This window comes from Staurois parvus, unplaced genomic scaffold (assembly GCF_062004578.1).
Source record: "Staurois parvus isolate SC_StPar_1 unplaced genomic scaffold, SC_StPar_1.0 ptg000105l, whole genome shotgun sequence".
Lineage (NCBI taxonomy): Eukaryota > Metazoa > Chordata > Amphibia > Anura > Ranidae > Staurois > Staurois parvus.
In genome coordinates, this window is record NW_028317901.1 from 2,390,952 (window position 1) to 2,417,121 (window position 26,170).

Genomic DNA, 26,170 nt, shown 5'->3' on the forward strand with positions numbered 1-26,170 from the left:
TATAGAGCTAATGTGAACAAAGGCACATGGGATGAACAAAAGGAATTCATATTGTTTGGTACATTCATTCCTTTTTGTAATTTAGTATATCTTTTTATTATTTATATTTATAATTAAAATCATTAAATTATTAAAATATATAATAGTTATACACAGTACTTAAATGTAGCCCTGGCTGCCAGTTTTCCACTGTCACTGTCATTTCTTTTAAACAGCTTTATCTGCATGCAAATACAGAGTTAATATGAACAAAGGCACATGGGATGAACAAAAGGAATTCAGATATGAAATATTGTCATTAACCACATACAGATAACAGAATACAATATTTTTTACACTGCTGGTCCTTTAAAGAGACACCACACCATTTATTTGTTGTTTTAAAAATGGCGTGCATACTGCTTTTAATTGTCTATGATTATATACATTTTTGCATCATATGGACATTTAGTTGACCATGTACAGAGTTATAATTGTTTAATTATACCTTCAGACTTGTATTGCTTTTGGTTGAGACATGTCTCTTACACTAATTGTTTCCAATACAGTGGAATTAGCTATGTAATTATTATTGGATCTGCACTCTTGTTTTTCTTCTTCCAAATACTTATTAATCTTATGCCATTAATTGTACAACATTAACCCAACACTTATATATTATATAAACCTTCTTCTTCAGCTTCTGTGGTGGATAATATACTGCATGTATTTGTTCCATCATTGTTATAACTATCCAGTCTTTTTGTATATTGGAGTAGCAGGCTGCAGGTCCATAAACTACTTTGCCACTGTATTTCATCACAGTGTTTCAGAGCGATCCAGAGGACGTAGAGTCAAATGTATTGGTTTAGATGGGAAAAGAATGAGCTTAAATTGTGTTCCCACCTCAATCATGCGGTTTGTTTCAATCCTAAAATTTTCCAGAATCTGAAAAATAAGAGAAATAAGTCACTCACAATCTATTCTAAGCAGTGTTAAAAGAGTCATTAATTACCGTATGAACATTAATTATGTCTACATAAAGGGGGCCATGTCCTTGTGAGTCTTGGGGGCCTTCTTTCTTTTAAGGGCACTTTAAAGATGTTATTTGGGTAGCAGGTTCACTGGTGCCTCATATGTGCTCTGTCCTCCCTTCCTGTGACCATGAAAAGGAGGGGGAAAGGAGGGGCTCCTTTAAAGGGGGCAGCAGTGACAGCTCAGGTATTACCTGTCACCGACACTCGCCTAGTGCTTCCCTGCCCATGCCAATAAGTAAGTATGCCGCAGGGGCGGACTGACTTATTTTTCCTGTGCAAATGGCCAAAGATAATTTTGACCATAATTCAGCATCAGGGGTGGACTGACCATTTGGAAATCCGGGCACTGCCCGAGTGCCTGAGGTCAGTAGTGGGCCCCATGAGATGCCCCTGGTACCTTTTTCATAGGCTTTTTGGAGTTTGGGCAAGGACACAGGGGCCCCATGATCCCCTATTGCGGGGGGGCCCCATGGGTTGTCAGTCCACCCCTGGTATGCCGCTTTCTTTTCTTTATCTTTTCCTCTGCTAATCTCCCTATGTTGCTAATTGACCTCCATCTTACCCTTTTAGATGCTGCCATGGACTGTGCTACCCATTATTATTATATTATTATACAGGATTTATATAGCGCCAGTAGTTTGCACATTACTTTACAAAACAAAGGGAGACAATACAGCAACAATATTCAATACAAGAGGGTCAGGATGGCCCTACTCCTGGGAGTTTACAATCTAATATTGAAGGGCTAGTGGATCAAAAGGTAATAACTGTGAGGGATGAACTGAAGGGAGAAATAAAAGATTCAGTTGTTAGCTGAAGGCAGGATAGGCTTCCCTGTAGAGGTGAGTTTTTAGGGATCGCCTCGTGGACAGGTGGACAAAGTAGGAGATAGCCGAACAGATTGGGGTAGGGAGTTCCAGAGGATGGGAGAGGCTCTTGAGAAGTCTCAGAGAAGAGCATGGGAGAAGACAAGGGAGCTAGAGAGCGAGAGGTCTTGGGAGAAGCAGAGAGGATGCTTTAAGTGATATTTGGAGGCACGATTGGTAATGTAGCTTGGGGTGAGTTTTAAATGGCTTTGTATTTTGTTGTCAATATTATGAATTTTTTTCGCTGAAGCAAGTGGAGGGATTGGCAAGATGGGTAGTGGACACTGAGCAGTTGGTAATGTGGATAAGTCTGGCAGCAGCATTCATGGTAGACTGAAGAAGCATAGCCTGTAAAGAGGTAGGCCTATAAGGAGGGTGTCACAATAGTCAAGTGGTGGTGGTCAAGTAGTGGTTTCAATGGTTAAAAAAAAGATATATTTTGGATATGTTTCAGAGGTGAAGTCTACAAAATTTGGATAGTGACTGGATTTGGTGCTGAAAAGACAGGTCGGAGTCCAGGATTACACATAGCACCCTAGCATGAGGGGAGGGACTGACAGTTGCATTATTGATTTTGATAGAGATGTCCAGGGAGGGGGCAAGGGCAGAAGGGAATAATATGAGCTCAGTTTTAGAAAGACTGAGTTTGGGAAGTGGTGTGACATCCATGCTTATATGTCAGTTAATAAGTTAGTAATGTGAGTGGAGACTGAAGGAGTGAAGTGAGGATTATAGTGAGGTGCTGTATCAAAGTACATTAATAGAAAGTTATGTGGAAGGGAAAAGTGTGGAAGCCTCACCAGATAGCAGAGAGCATTCACAGACCCATCTGTACCCTAACAGGCACACTTTTGTTAGTTCAAATCAAAAGAATAGTTAATTTTGAGCTAGGAAAAAAATGAGCGTCTACTGAGCAGGCATGTCTTTGTGCTACAAATCATCACTTTCTGTCTCTGTTATATTTGTAGCATTCTTGTATTGGCCAGAATAATTCTTTATACGTACATGAACCAAAAAAAGGTGCATCTCCATTTCTGCTATCCTTCTCCCAAGACATTGTCGAGGTCCAAAACCAAAACCAAGACTCCGAAAGTGTGTTGGTTCACCTCCCAACCAGCGCTCTGGGGAGAACTTCTCAGGGGAAGGAAAAATATCTGAATTTCGACCCATGGCATACAGCCCAACCTGTACCAGTGTCTGAAATTAAAAATCAAAGATTGTAAGTAAGATGGTAGCATGCGGAGTTACTCTTTTTTCGGGCTCAAGCTGCTTTACTCCTCCTTACCCCACGTGGAATCATGTAATTACTGATAACTGTATCACGTTGTGTGTATCGCTGCAATGATATAGCCACAGGATGCAACCTGCAATAGAAAAAAATCAGTCAGATCAGTAGGTTTGTTTCCATATGTGTGACTCAAACAAAATAAACTGATCTTAAGAGAATGCCTTCTATCTTACCTTAGAGTTTCTTTCAAAGCCGCTTTGACCAATGGAATTCTTTTCAACAATGCATTAAGGTCATTCCCAGCAGCCTTTCTGGCAGCTTTAATTTCAGACCTGAGCTTCTCCTGCACACTAGGGGCACGGGCCAGCTCATACATGGCCCATTGCAGAGTCATTGATGTCTGTGACGAGATTAAAAAAAAAAATGAAAATTATTCACTAATAGTTTTCTTTTTTATAATAAGCTGAATTAATTCACTTCTATTTAGACCAGTAGTTGCCAATTTACTAGATATAGAGAGCTTCAAGTGCTGCTCCTCAAATTACCAAAGGTCTGCCAATAATATTCATTGCATATGATGCTACAAAAACTGTCAGAGACTGTGGTCATCCTAGAATATATGGTCTGAAACTATAGACATAATATGAGAGTAATTAAGCTCCATAGGTGACCCTGTCACCAGCCTCCTGCCCAACATTTTTTAGTTAGGGCCTGTTCCCACTAGAATAAAGTGTGGGCAACACGCATCCCTTGCCAGTTTCCTGCACCACATTCAAATCACACCGCACTTCCAACCTACAATGGGTCTCCGTGAAAAGTTAGCAACACCCCAATGCAGGCTGCAAACTCAGTGTGTTTGGCTGCCCCAGACTGCATGGTACAAAAGTATCATGTGATCTAGTTTCAATGCATCTCCAAAACTAGTGCATGCACTACTTTTTGTGTGCTGTGATGCGGTGCAGTTTCAGTCCATTCAAAATGAATGGCCTGAAATTGTACAGCATAGAACTGCATGTGAGATCATGTGTGTTTCCCAGTGTGAATGGGCTCTTAGAGTAGCTAGTTGGAAAACTGGTCCAGTCTAATGCTCCTGGCATTTGGGTATTCCAACAGCCAACACAGCAGGCAAATTATCTGTCTGCGCTGTATAGCATGGATGGAGGTATCTGTTTGACTCTTTTTCTTTAGCCTACAAGCTGAACGAAAAAATCTAACTGTAAAGCCAGTATTAGAGACTACAGATATGGTGCAGGAGAGACTATGGAAATGTTTCATGAGACTGCTAGATGTTCATAGATGTAGAGATCATAGCCAATATATTGACCACTGCATGCTGGGACCCGAGGGCTTCACAATAAATTACAAAGGGCTACATATGGCTCTTAAAACAGAACACTCTTTCAGTCAACAATGACTATTTTTAATCCTTATGCTGTAAGTATTGATAAATAGATAGGAAAGTATATCATATTTTTTTTAACTTTTTTTACATTTCTTCAGTTACTTCATGATTTTCAGGCCTATGCAAATGATGTCATACATCCCATTAGTCTTCAGGAGGGTGGGAGAGGTTTTCTCAGCTAAGCACTCCCGCCTGCATGCCTGAGCTAATAAGGGCTGAGAGATTCCAGGAAGTAAATGCCACATGAATCATCTGCCCTTACTCAAGATGGCCACGGCGGGCAATGTTAGGAGGTGTTTTTCAAACTGATTTCCCAGCAAAATAAAACATGGAGACATGTATGGATGGGTGAGTTTGCTTTGAATATTAAAAATGAACTAAAAAGTGTTTTTGGTTTGTGATGCTGTATAGTTCCACTTTATGCTACAGGATGGGCACCAGGGATGTATATATTTCAATTCATGTTATTTTTTATTTATCTAACTCTAGTGTCTTTTTATTGGTGTAATTCTACTGCTGGCTTGAATGCCAAATGCATTTAGGACAAATGACTGATTCAATAAAACTTGTTAAAAGAGAACAAGGATGCAATTGGAGACCACTGTGATGGATAATCAATATTTTCTTTAAAACGTTTCATAAGATGAAAGTGATTGGATGATACTAGCAACTCCTAGAATGTGCTTATTTTCTTTTTTCCAGTTTTAATGAATCAGGCCTTATAAGCACCTGAAGAGACATCACATAACCCATTCCTTTATGATGTATGCTTCTGTTAAACCTCAAAATGTAACAAATAACAATCAGAGTACTGACCAAAGAAAAATGGTCATTCACTTAAACAAGACTAAATTTCAACAAAATAAGATTCCATCTGGCATTTTCCAGTGCTGTCAGAAAAGTATGGCTAACTGATATCTTGGAGCCCCAACAGCATTTGTCACCTTTGCTCCATTTTTTTAAATGCACCTTTTACATAAGGTAGATAAACAACAGCGTCATTTAGCTCCACAGCTTCCAGAAACCTACAATCTCTACTCGGTTATGTTGCCATGTACTGGGTGAATCAACTCATTTGAACTTATTTCCTTGAACAACAAAAGCCATGTGGGATATATTGGCATGAAATTCCATTTTCATTTTTGTACACATCTCAGACTATGCTTCCTTATTATGCAGCTTTGCCTACTGAAAAGCAGCATGAGCACTAATAATACAGAAAAATACATTTATTTTTTACATTTCTTGGCATTCTGTTCTCCAGCCTGCTTCCATAGTAACTAAGGAACGATGTATTGGCTAAATGCCATTATATTGAAAGAAACATTTTTTTTTGTTTAAAAACTGATATTTCAAATTGTAAAATGTCTATAAAGTAGGAAATCCACATGCAGTTATGCTTGCAATTTAAGAACTTAAAAAGTGTCATTTGTGATACACATGACTGCCCATTCATTTTGTATTGATTTATTTAGAGAACAATTTTATCTCTGTCATTTTTAAAGTCTTAATTTGTTTGCTGGGTCACCCTCAAAACACATGCTCATACATCTAGCAAGTTCAGCGTTGCCCTGCTGTAATTTGCTGCATGCCGGGTCCTTCATTGACACCTTCGGTTTTGGGAGCTTGCTGTCTTTTTCATGTGGGGTCTCAGGGGTCATGTTCCAGGGGGGCCCATGCCATCTCCCTGTCATTATGAAGAGGCAAAATGGAATCTGGAGCAAAGCTGTCATGGGGCTGAGCGAGGGAGTAGGAGGACAGCACTGTCCAGGAATGGGTACTGCTATCATTGGGGAGGTAAAAAGATACCAGTCGGATCCCTGCAGAGAACAGACACAGCCCACCCCACCTCTCCCCAAAACTGCTGCTGACACACACATAAATTCTCACAAAATACCATAACACCACCAGAGGGGCCTACGAGGTACTGCGGGCTCCAGAGGCTGCAGATTGTACTGTGACAGTTTGAGCAGGATGAGCAGAGGGGGAGCTGGATGGGGAATCTGTCATTGTCAGCATGGGGGGTGCTAATGTGACATTACCAGGATGGTGGGGGGGGAATCAGTAATTCCCTTGGGGGGGCATGTGTCATTACCAGGAAGAGGGCACCTGAAGGTGGGGGCCATCTGTCATTACCTTGTGGGGAAGGGTGTCATCTGTCATTACCTGGGGGGGGGTATCTGTCATTACTTGGTGGGGGAGGGTGTTTCTCTGTCATTACCTGGTGGGGGGGATCTGTTATGTTATTATCTGGTGGGGGGGAAGGTCATCTGTCATTACCTGGTAGGGGGAGGGTCATCTGTCATTGCCTGGTGGGGGTCATCTGTCATTATCTGGTGGGGGGAGAGTCATCTGTCATTAAGTGGTGAGGGAGCGGGTCATCTGTCATTACCTGATATGAGGACATGTGTCATTACCAGGTGAGGAAGTCATCTTTCTTTACAGGAGTAGGGGATCATCTATGATTAGCTAAAGTGGGGGGCTCTTGAAGGTAGGGTCATCTGTCAATACCAAGAGGAGGAAGAAGGGGGGCTATGTGTTGTTACTAGGAGGAGGGCACCTCTAGGTGGGTGTCATCTGTCATTACCTGGTGGGAAAGGGTGTCATCTGTCATTACCTGGTGGGGGGGTATCTTTCATTACCTGGTGGGGAAGGGTGTCATCTGTCATTACCTGATGGGGGGTATCTGTCATTACCTGGTGGGGGGGGGGTAATATGTCATTACCTGGTGTGGGGGGGTCATCTGTCATTACTTTGTGGGGGGAGGGGGTCATCTGTCATTACCTGGTGGGGGACATGTGTCATTACCAGGCGAGGAAGTCATCTTTCCTTACAGGAGTAGGGGTCAACTTTGATTAGCTGAAGTATGGGGCTCTTGAAGGAGGGGTCATCTGTCAATACCAAGAGGAGGCAGGAGGGCATGTGTTGTTACCGGGAAGGGGGGTATTATTTTTCCAAATATCCTGCACCTCCATATCACTGCAGCCTGGCCATGAGAGAGGTAACTGGGTGCTGTTTTATAACGTATAAAAGAAAGGTGTTTAAAATAAAAAAGTGTGATATTTGCAGTGGGGGCAGACAGGCAGGCCACACTGTGAGCTGCTGGGTGAAAGCAGTGGGCTTATATGTGGATCTGGAGGTCAGAGGGCCTGCTGAGTTTCCTCTTTTACATACAAACCTACTGTTTTCACCGGACAGCTCAGAGTGTGGCCTGCCTGCCCCCACTTTGAGTGCATGTGTAGACAGCCGCAGGAGAGAGAGAACAGAGACAGCCGCCATACAGCTATCATATCTTGGCACACGGTGGGAGCATCTTGACGCTGCACACAGAGGAAGGTAGTGGGGGCCGCAGATCAAATTTTGCATCGGGGCCGACAAGCTTCGAGCTACGTCTCTGCTGGAATTGCAGGGCAGCTTGCATTAAAAATTGTATTCACCCAAAAGGCAAACAAATCTCTAATTGTGTGAAAGGAAGGGGAAGGAGATAGGTTATGCAAAGTGGTTGAACAGGAAGAAGTCATTGCAGACTAATTGGTAACATTGCAGTTAGTACATCAGTACCCAGAGCTGTATATAGTGCAGACCGAAAACAGGCCCCACTGATTTGCTCCAGATTTTCTTCCGTTCGGGGTGTACAAACAGCCAGATACACAGCCACTCAGTTTCACAACTCAACAACCAGGCAGGTAATATCTTTTTAGGATTTAATGCTCATTCAGCTTGGATGGGGTGCAGGGTGGGCTTTAGAATACTCCACATTCAGTTCACTAAGAAAGCACACTTTGACACTTTGCCTTGTCTACACTCTTCAGGGCAATTCCCCTCTTAGCGGACAATAGGAGAAGCAGCAACTCTGTGACTTCAAACAAAAGGAAAGGTCCTTATTCAGCAACACTGGTGCAGATGCTCAAAGGGTTACAGCAGTAAACAGTCACTAGGATCCCACACTCAGGCCTATACTCACAATGTCCCCATATACTTCAATGCCTCCATCCAATATTGGCCAGAAACTTTTCCTGTAAACTCCCAGGCCATATCCTTAGTGAACCAGCTTTCACTAAGGATTCCAGCTGAGCTGGAATTTTGATGAACTCCTGCAGTCTTCAGCTACTCTAACCAGAAGGGTAGCAGCCCTTGAGGCTGGGGTCTCCTCCAGAACAAGAACCCCACTGGTTCAGGCCCCAGACTACTTATGCACTCCTTAGCCACCTTCTAGGTATCTTCTCCCCCCAAGGATTGGCTGAGACCACATGAATATTCAAACACAGGGTCTGCCTCTTTCAACCCACCACATTCTAGAATCTACTAGAAGAGGGAAGCTTTTGAGCCTGTAGCCAATGAGACCTATAACAGCCAAAAATAATCACACACTGCTCCAATGTTTACAGAGGAGCTAAAGAACTATATTTACCTGAACCTCTCTAGCAACCTATTCTAGGAGGGTGCTACATGTAAAGTATATACAATAGTGGCACTCATAAGCCTGTGCCTAGGTGTCAGCTGCCTGCACAGCATCCTAGTTTGATCCTCCCTTGCACCTCTCCGTCAGTAATGGGGTCACATTAGCTCAGTGATGGAGAAAAACTGAGGGAGAAGAGAAACATTGGAATACTAGTCAATACCACTGTACAAAAGTGTATTTGCTTTGAAAGAATAAATCACCTACATGTGTGGATGTTGCGATATATAAAACTATTAGAATAGTTTTTCACATTTTAGAATGGAGTGCCCTTTTAAAATTATGGACAGTCTTGAGGCACCCCATTTTGGAATGGGGTGCCTTAAGACTGTTCATAATTTTAACCGTTTCCCCTCCACCGTATAGAAGAAATATTGCTACAGGGAGGCAGGGGTGCACAAAATCACGTATATATATATATATATATATATATATATATATATATATGTGATTTTGCATTTCCGGTTAGGGGGAATTCGCGGCCTCGGCTGTCAATCACTGGGTCCTGGCCGGTGATTACTCACCGGCACCCAGTGATCACCGAGTATCTCCGACGAGGGAGAGACTTGTATGTAAACAATACACATCTCCCCCCTGTTAGCTGCTGCAAACTGCACAGCAGAGCCATACAAAGCAATGTGCTTACAGTGAAACATAGACACAGCCCACGTAGTAAAACAGCACACAGAACACAGTTAACCCTTTGATCGCCCCCACATGTTAACCCCTTCCTGTCCAGTGCCATTAGTACAGTATCAGTGCTTTTTATTAGCACTGATCACTGTATTGGGGTTACTAGGGATGTCAGTGACACCAAATCAGTTCCCCACAGTGTCAGAATGCCCACCGCAGTCCCGCTAAAAGTCACTAATTGTCGCCATTACTAGTAAAAAAAAAAAATTCCGGTATCTTCACCGCCATTTGTAAATGCTATAACTTTCACGTAAACCAATTAATTTACACGTATTGGGTTTTTTTTTTTACCAAGGATGTAGCAGAATACATTTTGGCTTAAATTTATGACAAAATTAGATTTTTAAAATTTTTTTACTGGACATGTTTAATAGCAAAAAGTCAAAAATATAGTTTTTTTCTCAAAATTGTTGGTCTTTTTTTGTTTATTGCGCAAAAAATAAAAACCACACAGGTGATCAAATACCACTGAAAGAAAGCTCTATTTGTGGGGAAAAAAGAATGTAAATTTCATTTGGATGCAGTGTTGCATGATCGTGCAATTGTTAATTAAATTAATGCAGCGCCGTATCGCAAAAAATGGCCTGGTCAGGAAGGGGAGTAAATCCTCAGGAGGGCAAGTGGTTAAAGGGTACCTCAGGACTTTCCAGAATTTTAAAGGTTGCATTGACTGAAAAAAAGTTGAGAAACTTTGCCTTAGGAAACAAGAAATCTTCTCTCCTTTCTTTTGTTTGCTGCTTTGTTAAGAGGAAGTTCTACATATTAAGTAGACTGCCTGCAAGAAAACATTCTAGCAGTAATTTGTACTAAAATAAAAAGGGGTGAGATGTACAAAGAGTGGTCATCATTCAATTGTGCCCATGGAAGTCTGATGTTTAAATATCAGTTTTACCATTAATTGCATCACAAGGTTTGCAATGTTGTTATAACAACTCACTGTCTGAATGGTTTCCAAGGTAAGTCAGCCTACAGAGCCTCTATCAGCTGGGCAATTCTGCAGTATACCATGGCAAAGAAAACCCAGACAGCTGCTTTTGTTATCTAATTTGCGCTCAGTAGATAAAAGCTTAATTAGCAGTATATGATTTTTATTTTATCTAATGCTAATGCTTTATTCTGCACCGGAACAATCACAGCCGATAGCTGCTGGCAAAGAATTGCAGCTAATACTGTATGCTGATAATCTAAACTGACATAATGGGGCTCATTCACAAAAGGAGAAAGAATATTTACTTAGCTTAGTGAGTAAGGAGACGCTATATTTGTACTATCTTCCTGTCATGTGCAAGGCAAAAGCCTGTTTTTCTAATATACTCTGCACACTAGGAATGCAATTGTGTAGCTCCTTTGATAAACCATTACCAATGAAAAAGAAGAAAGATTAGAAATTGCCCAGCATGGGCTTGTTCACATTGGCAACCAACAGGTTGTCGCATGCCATGGAAAATAATATACCTCCATCCCGGGGCGGACTGACAACTCATGGGGCCCTGGGGCAATAGGGGATCATGGGGCCCCTGTGTCCTTGCCCAAACTCAAAAAAGCCTATGAAAAAGTTACCAGGGGCATCTCATGGGGCCCCCTACTGACCCCGGGCCCTCGGGCAGTGCCCGAGTTTCCAAATGGTCAGTCCGCCCCTGCCTCCATCACGTTCGCCAGGCAGTACAAATTACAACAACTTCAATTAGCTATGTCAGCTGTTTTTACACCTTTAACTACCCTATGCTCACAAATGCATTTTCCTCTGATGCGTTTTTCATTTACAATCCTTGGAAATGCATCAAAATACGTGGAACAAGTTTATCCTGCACTGTTGAGCATTTTAAACATGTTGACGTGCATTTTGCATTTAGCGTTCCCTGTTGTAATTTGTTGATATACAATTTGATTGATGTGTTTTCATTGATTTCAGCAGTAAACCTATCCAGCAAAAACACAGAGGTGTTAATCCAGCCTAAAGCAGGCCATAGATGATGCAATTTTATTTCCTGCAACCACAGTTGCAGTAAATGCTTGATTGCCCCATCAATAGTCAGTGTTGATGGGGGAATTCCTTCTGCAGCACTATTATGTTCTGCCAGCGATGAGCCTTCCGTGCCAGCAGGACACAATGATCATTACATTCAGCCTGCCCATAGATGGATTGAATATCTGGCGGTCCCTGCTGAGCTGGCCAAGATTTGATCCATGTATGGACGGCTTAAGGCTAAAGTCGGGTACAGACAGAGAAAATCGGAAGAAAAATTCTGGACAAGGAACGTTTAATTTTTGTATAGTGTGTACACAACTTTCAGGATCCGATTCAGACTTTCCAAATGAAAATTAGCTGGGTACAGACTATAAGGAAATCTGGCGAATGATTGTCCGGTTTTCCTCGATGTTTCACAGAAAGTCAAATCCAAGGATGGTACTGATTGTGACAATGCACCTTATGCACCTTGGTGCAATATGATTAATTGTTGTACCCCAATGCACCTCAACCTGATTGCCGAGCAAGGCGACACATGTTAATGCACTGCCGTGTATTTCTGTGTGTTATCATATGTAAAACAGATTTATGATTTACAACAATTGAGTGAACTTTTTTTTTTCATGACAAGCATTCTACCACTTACTGTATCCACACCTCCAGCCATCAGCTCTGTAATGCTGGCTTTAATGTCCTCCAAAGGTAGCTGATCCTGGAGAAGCAAACTAGAAAGGGCTCCGGAATACGTATTATCTGGCCGCTGCCTTAGTGAACTGTATATGCCCTGTATACAGAGATCAGCTGTAAAAAGAGATACAAATATACACATTTATGTACAGAATTTTCACTACTCTCCATGCACTTGTCTACTGGTTTCTACAAGTAATATGTACAGAATTAGGTCTTATTCACAAAACTTTGACTACAAAGGCGAATACAACATTGCGTGCTTTTAGCTCAGTAAGCCCAATTTAGACCGGCATTGTATAACGTGTTCTAGGGGTCAGAAGCACCTCCCAAGGTCTAAAAAGTATCAGGAAGGGTTGTAGCTTGTGGTCTAGACCAGTCTTTCTTGACCTTCAGTCGTAAATGTTACTTATCAATGGGAAACCTGAGCCAGGGAGGATGCACACAAACACCTTGATTAAATTAACCCCACATCAGAAGCCTCCCTTCACATTAGAGGTCCCCCATCACATCAGAATACACCCCTTCACTTTAGAGTTTCCCTTTTATGTCAGAAGCCCCCATTACATCAGAGGTCTCCCTTCACATCAGGGACCCCCCCTCCACATCAGAGTACACCCATGACAGAGTCTTCCCATCACATCAGAGTCTCCCATCACAGTGTCCTCTCACCCATCTGTGATCCAGGACAAACTAGGTCTCATGCTTGCAGCAACCTGGGGGAACCCATAGCACTGGTTAAGAAACACTTGTCTAGACACTAAGCTGCAGTCAGGATTTTTGTGAGGCATGGGCACTTATTGGCTGTCTATGCATTAGCAGCCAATCAATATCTTTGCCCTACATAGTTTTCACCCCTGGATAGAGCTTAAACCCCAAAATATCAGAAAAACAGACTAAGCTTACTCAGTTATTTATTCTTTATCAGGTTTATAGAACTCACAATAATGTATTTTGGTGGGGTAAGAGGGACATGCCTATGTGGTGCTACCCTCTTGAGGGCACTGTGCTTCAGGATTCCTCTAAGCTTTGCACAGCCATGCAACATGCATTTTACACACTTGCATCCACAGTCAGTGAACTGTCCATGAGCTTGGTTTTTGTTACTTTATTAGGGGATGTAACTTAGCTAGGGCAATATGGATTATGGGATGCCCAGCTTCACTGAATCAATCCACGGGAACAACTTTCTTCCTATTTATAGAAACAGATCTCGGACTGCTCTTTTCCTTGAAAGTGGTCAGTAATTACAGATCAGTAGGAACTGAAACTTATGGGCTAGGGACTTGCAGCCCCTCTGAAAGTCAGCTTAGCTGTAGCAAACTACATGCAGAGATGCCCCCTCTCCTATGTAGAACTGCTTCCAGCTCCAGAGTCTACAGACACTACCAGCACTCCTGGCTGCTCTGAAGAACTCCCTGGACAAGGATAAAGGATTAAGCACAGTGCTGTCCTTTGAGAGCTTGCTACATGTGACAGTCTCTCCCCTTGTGAATCCCAGGGAGTGCTGATGTACTCACTTTGTCCTCCTTGCTATTTCTGATTGTCCCACTTCTCCCAGGCCTTGATCCTGTTCATACCATGATGATGAATGGATGCTCCTGAGCCAGCCTGAGCTGGCCTGAAGGTCAGCCCCCCTAGACCTAGGGGACCCCTACCAGGCCACAGATAGTCTCCTCTGCAGTCCATCTTCCACCCGACTCCCATGCCAGCCTGACTCTCCCATATTTATGGGTTTTCACACCACTCTATATGGACCTCCAAACCTGGGATTAGTTAAATTCCCATAAACATGAAGATTATGTCTCCACCCTATCCGTCCACTGGCTTCTGGAAAGTTACATGGTTCTCTAGAACCAGGTAGAGGTGATAGAGTCCCAACCTCTTAAGCCATCCAGCCTGACCTGCAGTAACTCGACTCGATTTACAGACTCACACAGTTATCATGAGTCATACGCAATAGATTTACCTACACTATTCTACGAGCACACTAGAGGGTGCTACACCCATATGCCCCAAATGTACCGTCCATAGGGGAGATTTTATCCACATGCTTTGGCACTGCCCGAAGCTGCCTACATATTGGACAAAGGTTGTGCAAACAGTTTCATTAGTTGCTCATAAAAATGTACCCTAGATTCACTGGTGTGCCTCCTAGGTGCATTAGATGCAGAACTATACAAACCAGGGGTTTATATTATGCTTTTGAGACTCTTATATCTTGCTAGACACTGGATGTCACCAGTCTCTCTGCCTAGAGAACAGTGGGTGAAATATGTTAATTCTCTATTGTTGCGGGAACAACTCTATTACTACCATAATGTTTATATTTTATTTATTTATTTCAGGTACTTATATAGCACTGTTAATTTACACAGCACTTTACATATATATTGTACATTCACATAAGTCCCTAACCCTCAAGGGGTGTACAATCTAAGGTCCCTAATTCACATTCATATACAAGGGCCAATTTTAGACAGGATCCAATTAACCTACCAGCATGTCTTTGGAGTGTAGGAGGAAACCAGAGTACCCAGAGGAAACCCATGCAGGCACAGAGAGAACATGCAAACTCCAGGCAGGAAGTGCCATGGCTCGGATTTGAACCAACGACCCTAGTACTGTCAGGCGGAAGTGCTAACCATTTAGCCACTGTGCTGCCCCATAATGTTCATCGTAAATTTAATTTGGTTTGGCAGGTATGGCCAGATATCCAGCTAGTTATGGACAGGTCACTACAAAGTATAATCACTACTGGTCATTTGTTCGATGCTTATTCCACATTTTTACCATTTTCTGCCCGCTGGGGAATGTGCTTTGCACCCAATCTGCATGGTTGCTGTTCTGTATATGAAAGTCCACCTTATGTTTGATTTGATTTTGTACATGCACGGTAATCTTGGACTACATACAAAGAGACGATAACCTATTCTGCCTTCTGCTACATGTGCTGATTGCTTGTCATGATATATGTTCTGTGACACCTACTTTTTTGATTATTGTACTATTATCTTTGCTCTTTTATGCCAATAAAAAGAGTTTGGATTAAAAAAGAAAACATCTAAATATTTGATCACTGAAATCACTCTTCTGCCACTACTGTACACTTACCATGGTTGAAGATAGCATCCCATGACTTGACATGCTTCTTCCATATGGGTACATTCAGGAGTCTGAACACACGGGCAGGGATGTACAGCATGGGACTGGTCGTATGAAACATTAGTGTTATTGAGTCTATAAACTCCTGAGATTCAGAGTTTATATAATCCTGCAGGAGACCAAGCCGCTGCCCATACAAGACATAGGAAACAGCTGTGAGAATATCAAATTTATAGGTTATAACATTTCTATACATATAGTCAATATAACATTATATGATGTAAGCACACAATGGTAAATTTACTTCTAATCTCTGCTTTGCCAAGAAGAATGACAATAACTCAACAGAAGCACTATGATGCTGGTTTGCTGTATAACTGACCTGCCATTGTTGCATATTATTCTTCATTGACTGTTTTGTTTCCTGAACTGAACTCTGGATAACTGCATAGTGATAACAGCATTTGGCGCCAGCACGGACGCCACCAATTCATTCTGTTCACTAGTCACCAAACAGGTCTGTGCATTGGAGTTAGCAGAAAATACAAGAGACGCTCAGGGCAGTAGGTCTACCGTACACCAGCCACACTGCACAGCATTCATTGCTTGCTTGTATTAGTCCTTGTTCACATCTATGCAGTTTACTTTTGATCCTTTTTCGCAGTGTGTTTTTGCATTGAGTTTTTTGCACATGCATTTTTGACATGTTTTTCATAAATTTTTTATGTGTTTTGCATTTATTAATCCTTTTTTTTTTAGCCAATTTGTTGTTCAGCAGATAAAAAAACACAATTGCATTTCCTGCAGTATCTCCATTGAAGTCTATTGAAGCAAAAATGCACCATTTTGCGTTTATAAAAGTCCCTGACCATTTACAAAACCTTAGTGACTGAAAAAAACATGTGTCCCTTAGGAAACCATAGATAAATTGACTGTAGTGCGTTTCTGAAAAAAGCACCAAAAAACACATAGGCGTAAACCACGACTAAAAGAAGAATTCCAGGTGTGGATATTTTATACAGTCACATTAGTCCGATGTAACTATGCATATACCATACTGGCCTGAAGCCCTGAAAGCTGGAAATCAATGAAGTACACACTGCACACAAAGCATTCTCAAATTGAAGGTGGACAGAGCCACGTCCTTACCCCTCCTCTCCACCTCACCTGATCAGAGAATGCTTTAAAATGTATTGCTAGGTTAGAGCCCTCTTGTGTACATAGTTTTTGAGTGTAGTTAAAGGATTCTTAGAAGCATGTGTGTGAGTCAGAGGGTTTACTTCAGGTCACGCTGGAGGGCTCTACAAGTCAGTCCTCTGGTACCTCCCTCTGGTTCTAGAAGCTTGGAGAAGTTTCTAGAAGCCAGTGAGTGGAGGAGCTGATCTGCATATTCATGGCAGTCTGACCAATCACAGGCAGGAGGCCTGGCATTGTGGCAGACTGACATAAATATGAAGGAGCCTAGCCAGCAAGGGAGTCAGGTGGAAGATGGAATGTTGAGGTGTGCTGCTGTGTAGCCTGAGAATGGACCTCGGAGAAGTGGCTTCTGCCTCCAGGCTGGAGGCTGGAGGAAGGAAGGAAAGGAAGATGAAAGAGGGAGCTCAACTGCCTTACATACACTGAGGAAGGACAGCTTGTTATCCTGGAAGGATTTTCCAAGGAAGCTTTTCCAAAGCTACAGGACACAGGGACAGTGTGAGTACCTCTACACCCTTGGGGCCTGCAGGAGAGTGGGCTGCTAGGTGCTATACCCAACCAGTTCTCCTTGGGACAGTGCTTGCAGCCTGTACTACAATCTCTTGCTCCAGGATACTCTTCAAAGGTAGCCAAGTGAATGGGTGGTTTCTAGCTGGAGTCTGAAGAGGTTCAGTTAGAGGGGATCAAGAGCTCCTCACAGAGACTTTGTTACTGGTCTGTGAAGAGACTGTAGTCACTAGGGACACAGCTTTGGGGGACTGTTGTCTAAAAAGGAAATATCCTTTACTTTTGAAGATTTCTTGTTGGGTCTTTGTTTTTTTTAGTTTTGGCTTGAGTGGGAAAGGATTAGACCTCTATCTGTATTGGTGATTATTGTCACCAAGACAAAAGTGATGGAAAATCCCAAATTTTAAAGTTGTCTCCAGGTAAGGGGAAATCTTCCAATAGTGACACAGCTTTGGGGGACAACTATCCAAGAGGAAAATATATCTTACTTTTGGAGACTTCTTGTTGGGACAAGAAGTGAAGGGAAAATTCTCAATGGTACAAAAAAATAACCTGGCAGGGGCAGGAGTTTTAACCCTTACCTACCATACTCACAAAAAAATGTGACTGTATTTACACTTTAACCTTACAGTGGTTTATTCCCTTGCCTGAAACAAAAAAAAACTTTACCAGGTATACTGTAGCTGTTTAATAGTTTTATTTATAGGTGTAACTTTTAGCAGAGAAGGCATGCCACTTCTGCACTTCTAATATTGATAAGTTATGCGACAGCTCTGACCAATGATAGCCTGCAATTAGTATCTACACCTAATAAATATTAACACAGATTTGTTTTATTTTTGTATACTCACATTCAAGTGCAAATCGAAAGAGCTCATTGCTCAAGTCAGCTGTCCATTTTCCCCGACCACTCCTCTCCACTTGAGTGTAGACCCTGTGAACAAAGTCTTGTCCAACATTGTCCAGAAGAGGCAAGAAGCGATTCATCCCCTCCACTGACAAGACTTCTCGATTCAGTGTGAGCCGCTGACAGCGCCAATCCTCTCCACTCCTAAAAGGCCATGAGAAGTAGATTAAAGGGGTCTGTCAGTATAAAATACCCATGCCATTTGCACAGTGCTGTGGTAGAGCATGAGGGCTTTTAAAACTCATTTGAAGCCTTATACAGTCAAGCTGCAAACCAATTAAAGAACAAAATATCGCACATTTAAAAAAAAAATTAAAATGTTTGTTTTCATGCTTAACCCCTTCACACCTAAGGGTAAAACAAATCTAAATGCCTAAGCACAAATTTGCAACGTTGACATGTGTTAGTAAAACCGTACATATCATCACAACTACTTTGTGCATCCAGGTGAATTATATCTTGCTTTTTCAGGACAAATTGGGCTTTCATTTGATGGTAAATGGTAATGGATATCTCCTGATTTTGTTTTATTATCAAAGGAAAACTGGCCCAAAATAGTAAAAAAAAAATATTTTTTTAAATTTAGCTGTGTGTTTCTTGTTACTACCATAACCTACCACCAAAGAACAACCTAAAATAAATTTTCCAGCTCTTGACGATCTCAGCGATACTATATATGTGGATGTTATTTGTTGTTTGTACCGTAGTACAGCCCAGAAACAATAGTGCACATTTTGTTTTGTTTTGGTTTTTTTTTACCTAAAACACACTGACACTGACACTAACTGACACCGATACCACTTTAAAAAAAAAAAAATCCTGACCTTTGACCCTGACCTTTTGACCTTGACCTTTGACCCTAACCTTGACCCAAACACCCTGGCACTGAACTAGATCAAACCTTGATCTAAGTATTTTTTCTTTATTTTTTTTATTTTATTTTTTAATATATATTTATTTATCTTTTTCTTTTCTTTATTTTTAACAAAATTTTTTTCCCTCTATACCAGGAGTTAGAGAGATACAATGTATCTCTCTCCTCCATTCATAGAGAGAAAAAAAAAAACACAAGAGGTGACTGATCACTGTGATAGCCAATCAGAGTGACCCAGAATCGGGAGTCCCAGGTCCCGATCGTTAGAACGGGACCCGGGGCTCTCAGTGACACCACGGTCTTTGTGCTTGGAGCGCGCTGTGCGGCGCACTCCCAGCAGAAAGACAGCTACGCGAATATGCGGCCCCACGGAAAAAAGCTCAGTTCTGTGAGGCCGCATATTTGTGTTACGTCGGCGTCAAGGGGAGCGGTTCTAAAGGCTGAAGGTTTTTACCAGTCATTGGCTCCTGCTGCTGTCAATCGCAGCCAATGAGGAGGGAGCGGGGGGCAGGGCCATTTTGTGCTCTATTTGTCTATGCTCGGGAGTGAGCATGCACAAGTGCCCCCATAGCAACAGGCTTGCTATGGGGGCACTCAGCAGTGGGGAGAAGCCAGCAGCACCAACGGGGAACCCAAAAAGAGGAGATTCGGGGCTTCTCTGTGCAAAACCATTCCACAGAGTAGGTAAGTATAACATATTTGTTATTTTTTTTATGTTCACCTTTAGTATCATTTTAAAGCTGAAGTTTAGTTACATTTCTTTTTACATAGGACTGTAGACACATAACTTACCGAGACTTGGGGGAATACTTTTTTTTAAACAGATGAATGTAATATCATATGGCCCATGCACAAGATGATCAGCATGACATAATGTTCTCCATCTAGCGCATGCCCAATAGGACTATATTGTGACCCCAGGAAAATGTTCAAAATGGCGTACACAGGTAAAAGAGAGGCTCCATGAAGAGAATGAAATAAGAAGGAGAGGCAGCATAAAGGTAGGTAAGTTTACTTGTTAATGTTTTAGGCTCCATGCACATTAGCACTTTTTAATCTCCTAGAAGCTATAATGAGCATTTTTTTCTGCTCCTAGAAGCAAAATAGTCTTATCCTATTTGTCCATGCACACTATTTTAGGCTAGTAGCATTTTTCAAGCTTCAATGTTTAAGAGCAAAAAAAAAAAACACTACTATAATGCACCTCACAGATTTTTTCTAGCTTTTCTTTTCTACATGTACATTAACTAGCTGCCGACCGCAGATAGCCGAATGACGGCTGCACTGCGGCCGGCCAGTTCTGGGTGGACGTCATATGACGTCCTCCCAGAACACGCTCACCTGCGCGCCCCAGGGGGCGCGCACCCGGTGATCTCCGTGATCGCTGTGTCCTACGGATGTGTCCTACGGATCACGTGATGTGGTAAAAGGCCAATCACAGCGGCCTTTTACCACGTGATCAGCGGTGTCCAATGACACGCTGATCAGAGGGAAATGCAAGTGCCGGTTCTCGGCTGCACTTTCCTCACGCTGTCAGATCGTGAGGAAAGTACTGCCGAGAACCGGCAGTTGTCAGAGCGGGGATCGGCACCGATCATCAGGGCACTGATGATCAGTGCCCTGATGATCGGTGCCCAGCAGTGCCACCCGCAAGTTCCGCTCACCCGTGCCCAGCAGTGCACCCACCTGTGCCCAGCAGTGCACCCACCTGTGCCACTCTGCAGTGCCACCTACCTGTGCCCAGAAGTGCCACCTACCTGTGCCCAGCAGTGCCACCCACCTGTGCCCACCCACCTGTGCCCACCAGTGCCACCCACCTGTGCCCACCCACCAGTGCTGCCCACCAGTGCCACCCACCAGTGCAGCCCAGCAGTGCTGCCAGTCAGTGCCACCAGTCAGTGCCCAGGGGCTGTGCCAGTCAGTGCCACCAGTCAGTGCCCAGCAGTGATGCCAGTCAGTGCCATCTATCAGTACCCATCATCAGTGTCACCTATCAGTGCCGCCTATCAGTGCTGCATATTAGTGCCGCCTATCCGTGACACCTCATTAGTGCTGTCTATCAGTGCCGCCTATCCGTGCCACCTCATTAGTACTGCCTATCAGTGCCCTTTAGTGCTGCCTATCAGTGCCCATCAGTGCCACCAATCAGTGCCCATCAGTGCTGCCTCATCAACGCACATCAGTGAAGGAGAAAAAATACCTGTTTGAAAAATTTTATAAAAGAAACAAAGAAACTTTTTTTTTTTCAAATTTTTTGCATTTTTTATTTATAGCGCAAAAAGTAAAGCGCCCAGTGGCGATTAAATACCACCAAAAGAAAGCTCTATTTGTGAGAAAAAAATGATCAAAATTTCATATGGGTACAATGTTGCATGACCGCGCAATTGTCAATCAAAGTGCGGCAGCGCTGAAAGCTGAAAATTGGCCTGGTAAATAAGGAGAGAGGAGTAGAGGCGTCAGATACCCAAACCAAAATGTACAGACTTCAGATCCACTTCCAGCTTATACAGTGCAAAGGGCCTTTAAGCCAAAACCAGTATCATTTTAGGTGCAGAACTTTAACTGGCAAGGGGACTCTCCCTCATAGCAGGCAGGTGTAAATGGTCAAGATGGAGTTAGGGCAAACCAGAGGAAAGCAGCACCAACTATCAATTTAAAGGATACGTTCACCTTTTGTAACATGTTACGTGTTGCACCAATATTCAAGGTGTAACATGTTAAAAATGCACCAGCCTCCGCAGCCACTAGTCTCTGTTTTGACAGCTGGCAGGGGATCTTCTTCTTCCCCCGCTATCTGCCATAAACTAAAAAAATGCAGCTGTGCAGGGCTCTGCCCACCAAGCTGCGTCATTTATTCACAGTGTTTTGTGAATGTGAAAACTAGAAATACCGACATCCATTTTGGTTGTCGACTTGTAGTTCTCAATGAACCAAAGCACTGTTGATCGCTCTAGGTAGCTCATCGACCTTCCTGTCAAAGTGTAACAGCTTGCCTGTACTGGAGAGATGGGCAGACAAACACACAGTCTGCTTGACCATGGGCAATGCCAATTTTAGTTACCAATTCACAAAAAGAACATTGGGGAACTGGAGAAAGTACAAAGAAGGACAACCAAACTGATAAGAGGCATGGAGGAGCTCAGCTATGAGGAAAGATTAGGGGAACTGAATTTATTCTCTCTTGAGAAGAGGAGATTAAGGGGGGATATGATCAACATGTATAAATACAGAGAGCTAGTCACCCTGAGATCATCACAGAGGACAAGGGGGCACTCTTTATGTCTGGAGGAAAAGAAATTTAACCACAAGTCTACAGGGCACTTATACCCCCTTCCTGCCCAGGCCAATTTCCAGCTTTCAGCGCTGTCACACTTTGAATGACAATTGCGCGGTCATGCAACCCATGACATTTTTATCCTTTTTTGGTGACAGATAGAGCTATTGTGGTGGTATTTATTCACCTCTGGATTTTTTATTTTCTCTTAAACAAACCAAAAACCATTAAAACGTTTGACAAAAAATTGTTTTTTCTTAGTTTTTGTTATAAAAGTTTGTAAATAAGTGATTTTTCTCCTTCACTGATGTGCGCTAATGAGGCTGCACTGATGGGCACTGATAGGCTGCACTGATAGACACTGATAGGTGGCACTGATGGGTACTGATGAGGAGGCACTGGTAGGTAGCACTGATGGGCATTGACAGGCATCACTGATGGGCATTGAAAGGCCGCACTCGTATATGGCACTGATAGGCGGCACTGATAGGCAGCACTGACTGGCACTGATAGGTGGCACTGACTGGCACTGTTAGGTGGCACTGACTGGCACTATTAGGCAACACTGATTGGCAGCACCGATAGGTGGCACTGACTGGAATTGATAGGTGTCACTGACTGGCACTGATGGGTGACACTGAAAGGCAGCTCAGATGAGCACTGATATGTGGCATTGATGTGCACTGGTAGGCACTGATATGTGGCATTGATGTGGCACTCGGCAGGTGGCATGGATGAGCACTGACAGCTGGCACTGATGGACACTGACAGGTGGCACTGCTGGGGCTACACTGATCATCAGGGCACACTGATCATCAGTGCCCTGATGATCAGTATACATGTCCCCTCTGCGGAATGCCGATTACCGGCTCTCCTCTCCTCTCGAGCTGTCAGCGTGACAGCTCGTGAGGAGAGAAATGCCAATAACTGGCATTTCCCTATTTACATGCGATCAGATGTGATTGGACACAGCTGATTACATGACTGAGCCGACATCTTCGGCTCTTTCCATCGATCAGTGATCTTCTGTGTCTGAGGGACACAGCGCACCAGCAATCGCCGCACTGCACGCTCCCGGAGCCGCGCATGCGCGGTTGGAATGGGAGGACGTCATATGATGTCCTCCCAGAACTAGAGAACCACCTTGCACCCGTCATTGTACTATATGGCAGGTGGGAGGCGGTTAATCTCCAAATACAGAAAGGTTTCCTCACAGTACGAGCTGTGAAAATGTGGAATAGACTCCCTCAAGAATTGATTCTGGCCAGCTCAGTGGATTGCTTTAAAAAAGGCCTGGATTCTTTCCTAGATACACAGAATATAACTGGATACTAACATTTATAGGTAAAGTTGATCCATGGAATATCCAATTGCCTCTTGGGGGATCAGGAAGGAATTTTTTTCCCTGCAGGAGCAAATTGGATCGTGATTTGCTGGGTTTTTTGCCTGCCTCTGGATTAACTGTGGGTATAGGATTATAACTTTTTTTTTTGGGTTGAACTAGTTGGACTTTTGTCTTTTCAGCCAGACTAACTATGTAACTATATATAACTATGTAACTATGGCACTACACCCACAATCTGCTGATCATGGGTGCAATGCTTTACATAATAAAAAGAATTGCATTTCATTCTTTTGTTTGGAAAAGTAAACTTATCCTTCAATAGACACACCTGCTTAGGGTGGCTACACAAGGGAAGATTTAAGGAGCCCGTCAGTTGAAAGTTTTACTGGTTTTATTCCCATTGGAAGATTCCCCCTGTTTTGAACACAACAGTAAAACAGAATCTAACCCTTTTCCACTTATCCAATCAGACAAAAAATGTTTTTGCTCTACATAAACTACTGCACATCTTTTTTTAGACTGGTTATGTATTAAGCATCAGATTAAGTATGAAGAAAATAATTGAAATGTATATTATGTATAGTATATATTTAAAACATTATTTTTTGGGTCATAACAATATATAGACAATTTCTAATTCAGAAAATTGAACCCAATCCCCCAGTATTGTTTGTTCTACTAAATGAATTGAAATGAGCAGTAAAGGTATTAGCTTCTCTAGCTTGAAGAAAAACAAGCAGTTATATAACAAAGGAGAAGAGCAACACTTAGTGGTGATTTGTGGAATTGCACTTTGGTGATTACATGAGCACAGTCTTAGAATTAACAACTTTGTCCATGAAAGTAAAAAATAGCTTCCAGCTTCTAGCAGTGAGACATATTAATAGAAACTTATGCTGCCCAAAATGTTTTTTTATGTTGCACAAAATTTGCACAATTGTTTATCAACTCAATTTTGTCAGGAAATAATAGACTTGAATGAATTTTATTGCACACAAGCACAATTTAATCTCCATTTTTTGCAACAAATAAAAAATGAGGTAGTGTAGAGTAAATAGATAACAAATGTGTCAAGACTAAAAACTGCATGCATCTAAAAAATGGCAAACAATTATGGTATCCCAAGTTATCATTAAGCGAAGCTTTAAATACCTTTCCAGGTCACCAGTAAACCATAAATGAGGGCCCTAGAACTATTGCTCTTATGCCAACGTTCGCAGCAATATTACATATTGCGCAATTACAGTTTACATATAAGTGCACTCCCTGTGCTCAAATTTGAATTTGTGGGTTTGCATTTCATTTTTTACATTATTTGTATTCAATTTTACTATAATTTTTTTAACTTTAATTTTATTTCTTTCATTTAACTTTATTGCTATCACAAGGAGGCTAACAATCCTACTATGTGATAGCATTGGGCAGGTGAAAGATCCTATTTATGGAGGCATCAGGGGTCTCTTAGACCCCTAATGTCTCCCCTGCCCTCCACTGTAGCTAATCAAGCACTGACAGTGCTTAATTAGCTGTTTCCCCGGCCACAGCAGCCAAGGAATGACAGCTCTGAAATTGGAAATGCTCACAGTTGATTGTTGCAGGCCTCATTGACAGCAGAGGAGATCATGGAACAGATAAAGAATCTTTTTGCTATACAGAGTATATGAACAATTTATAAATATATACTGTATGTACATGGGGGCAGATATATTTACTCATTACATATGCAGGCTCTGCTTCCTACTTTTGCTACTCAATGAACCTGGTTTACTAACAGTTAAGCACATTTGACTGCATATTGATGTGACACGAAAAAACAAGTTCTATGGTCTCAAAATGTATTTACCTGCAGTAAATATGCACAGACTTTACTGGGCTTTGCGCTTTTGTCAAAGACATCAGTAACAAGTTTGAGAGGCTTCTGAGATTGTTCATAATTGATTGACCGGTGCATTTGACCTGCAGTTGATCGCCTTCCAACATGCCTCAAGCAAGGTATGTATTTTCATGGGAATACAAAACACATCTAATGCGAACAAAAGTCCATTGACACAGACACTAACAAGGGTGGTGTGCTATAGTTTCTAGAGTGCAGACCTACATCAGTTAAACCTTGGTGTACTTAAAAACAAAAATTTATGTTTTTGTAAAGTTTATGGGTCTATCGTAGCACTGTTAGCAATTATTTGATGTGCATATCATATAGAAGTAAAATCCCATAATGTTTTATTCCTATATTTTTAAATGTGACTGAAAAATTATTTTTTTTTAACCAACAGGCAACTGTATGTGGGAGGAAATATTATATTTTGCATGTGCAATTGTAGGTGCACATGCTCTAAAGTTCAAGGACTAGTTAGCAGTCAAGCTTGCAAGCACTAGTGCTTGGAATACAGATTTCAATGAAGTGCTACTCCTGTAGGGGCTGCAGGAATACTGTCCAGGTTTTCCCCACAAGCTTTGCCTCGCAACCAGGCACCCAGGTTCATTCACACGTTTCTTCAATGACCAGTCTAGAGGTGTTTTTATTTTTGGAGAACTTAAATAGGGTTGAGGGAATTAGGTGGGATACTCTAAAAACAAGAACTATGTACAACTTGAGGACTTAGGTACTCTTCAGAACAAACCATATTAAGTTTGTGTT

At 42.2% G+C, this 26,170-nt stretch overlaps 1 protein-coding gene across 1 annotated transcript in view; it reads right to left on the reverse strand.

Moving 5' to 3' along the window:
• Positions 1-367: 367 nt before the first annotated feature.
• CYP11A1 (cytochrome P450 family 11 subfamily A member 1) overlaps positions 368-26,170 on the reverse strand; it is a 46,018-nt gene continuing 20,215 nt past the window's right edge. The window contains exons 3-9 of the mRNA XM_089671460.1: positions 17,981-18,180; positions 15,435-15,638; positions 12,280-12,434; positions 3,344-3,510; positions 3,168-3,246; positions 2,888-3,079; positions 368-927 (exon numbers count right to left, since the gene is read on the reverse strand). Coding sequence (XP_089527586.1) covers positions 799-927; positions 2,888-3,079; positions 3,168-3,246; positions 3,344-3,510; positions 12,280-12,434; positions 15,435-15,638; positions 17,981-18,180 — 1,126 coding nt within the window. The 3' untranslated portion in view covers positions 368-798. The remainder of the gene's footprint in view (positions 928-2,887; positions 3,080-3,167; positions 3,247-3,343; positions 3,511-12,279; positions 12,435-15,434; positions 15,639-17,980; positions 18,181-26,170) is intronic.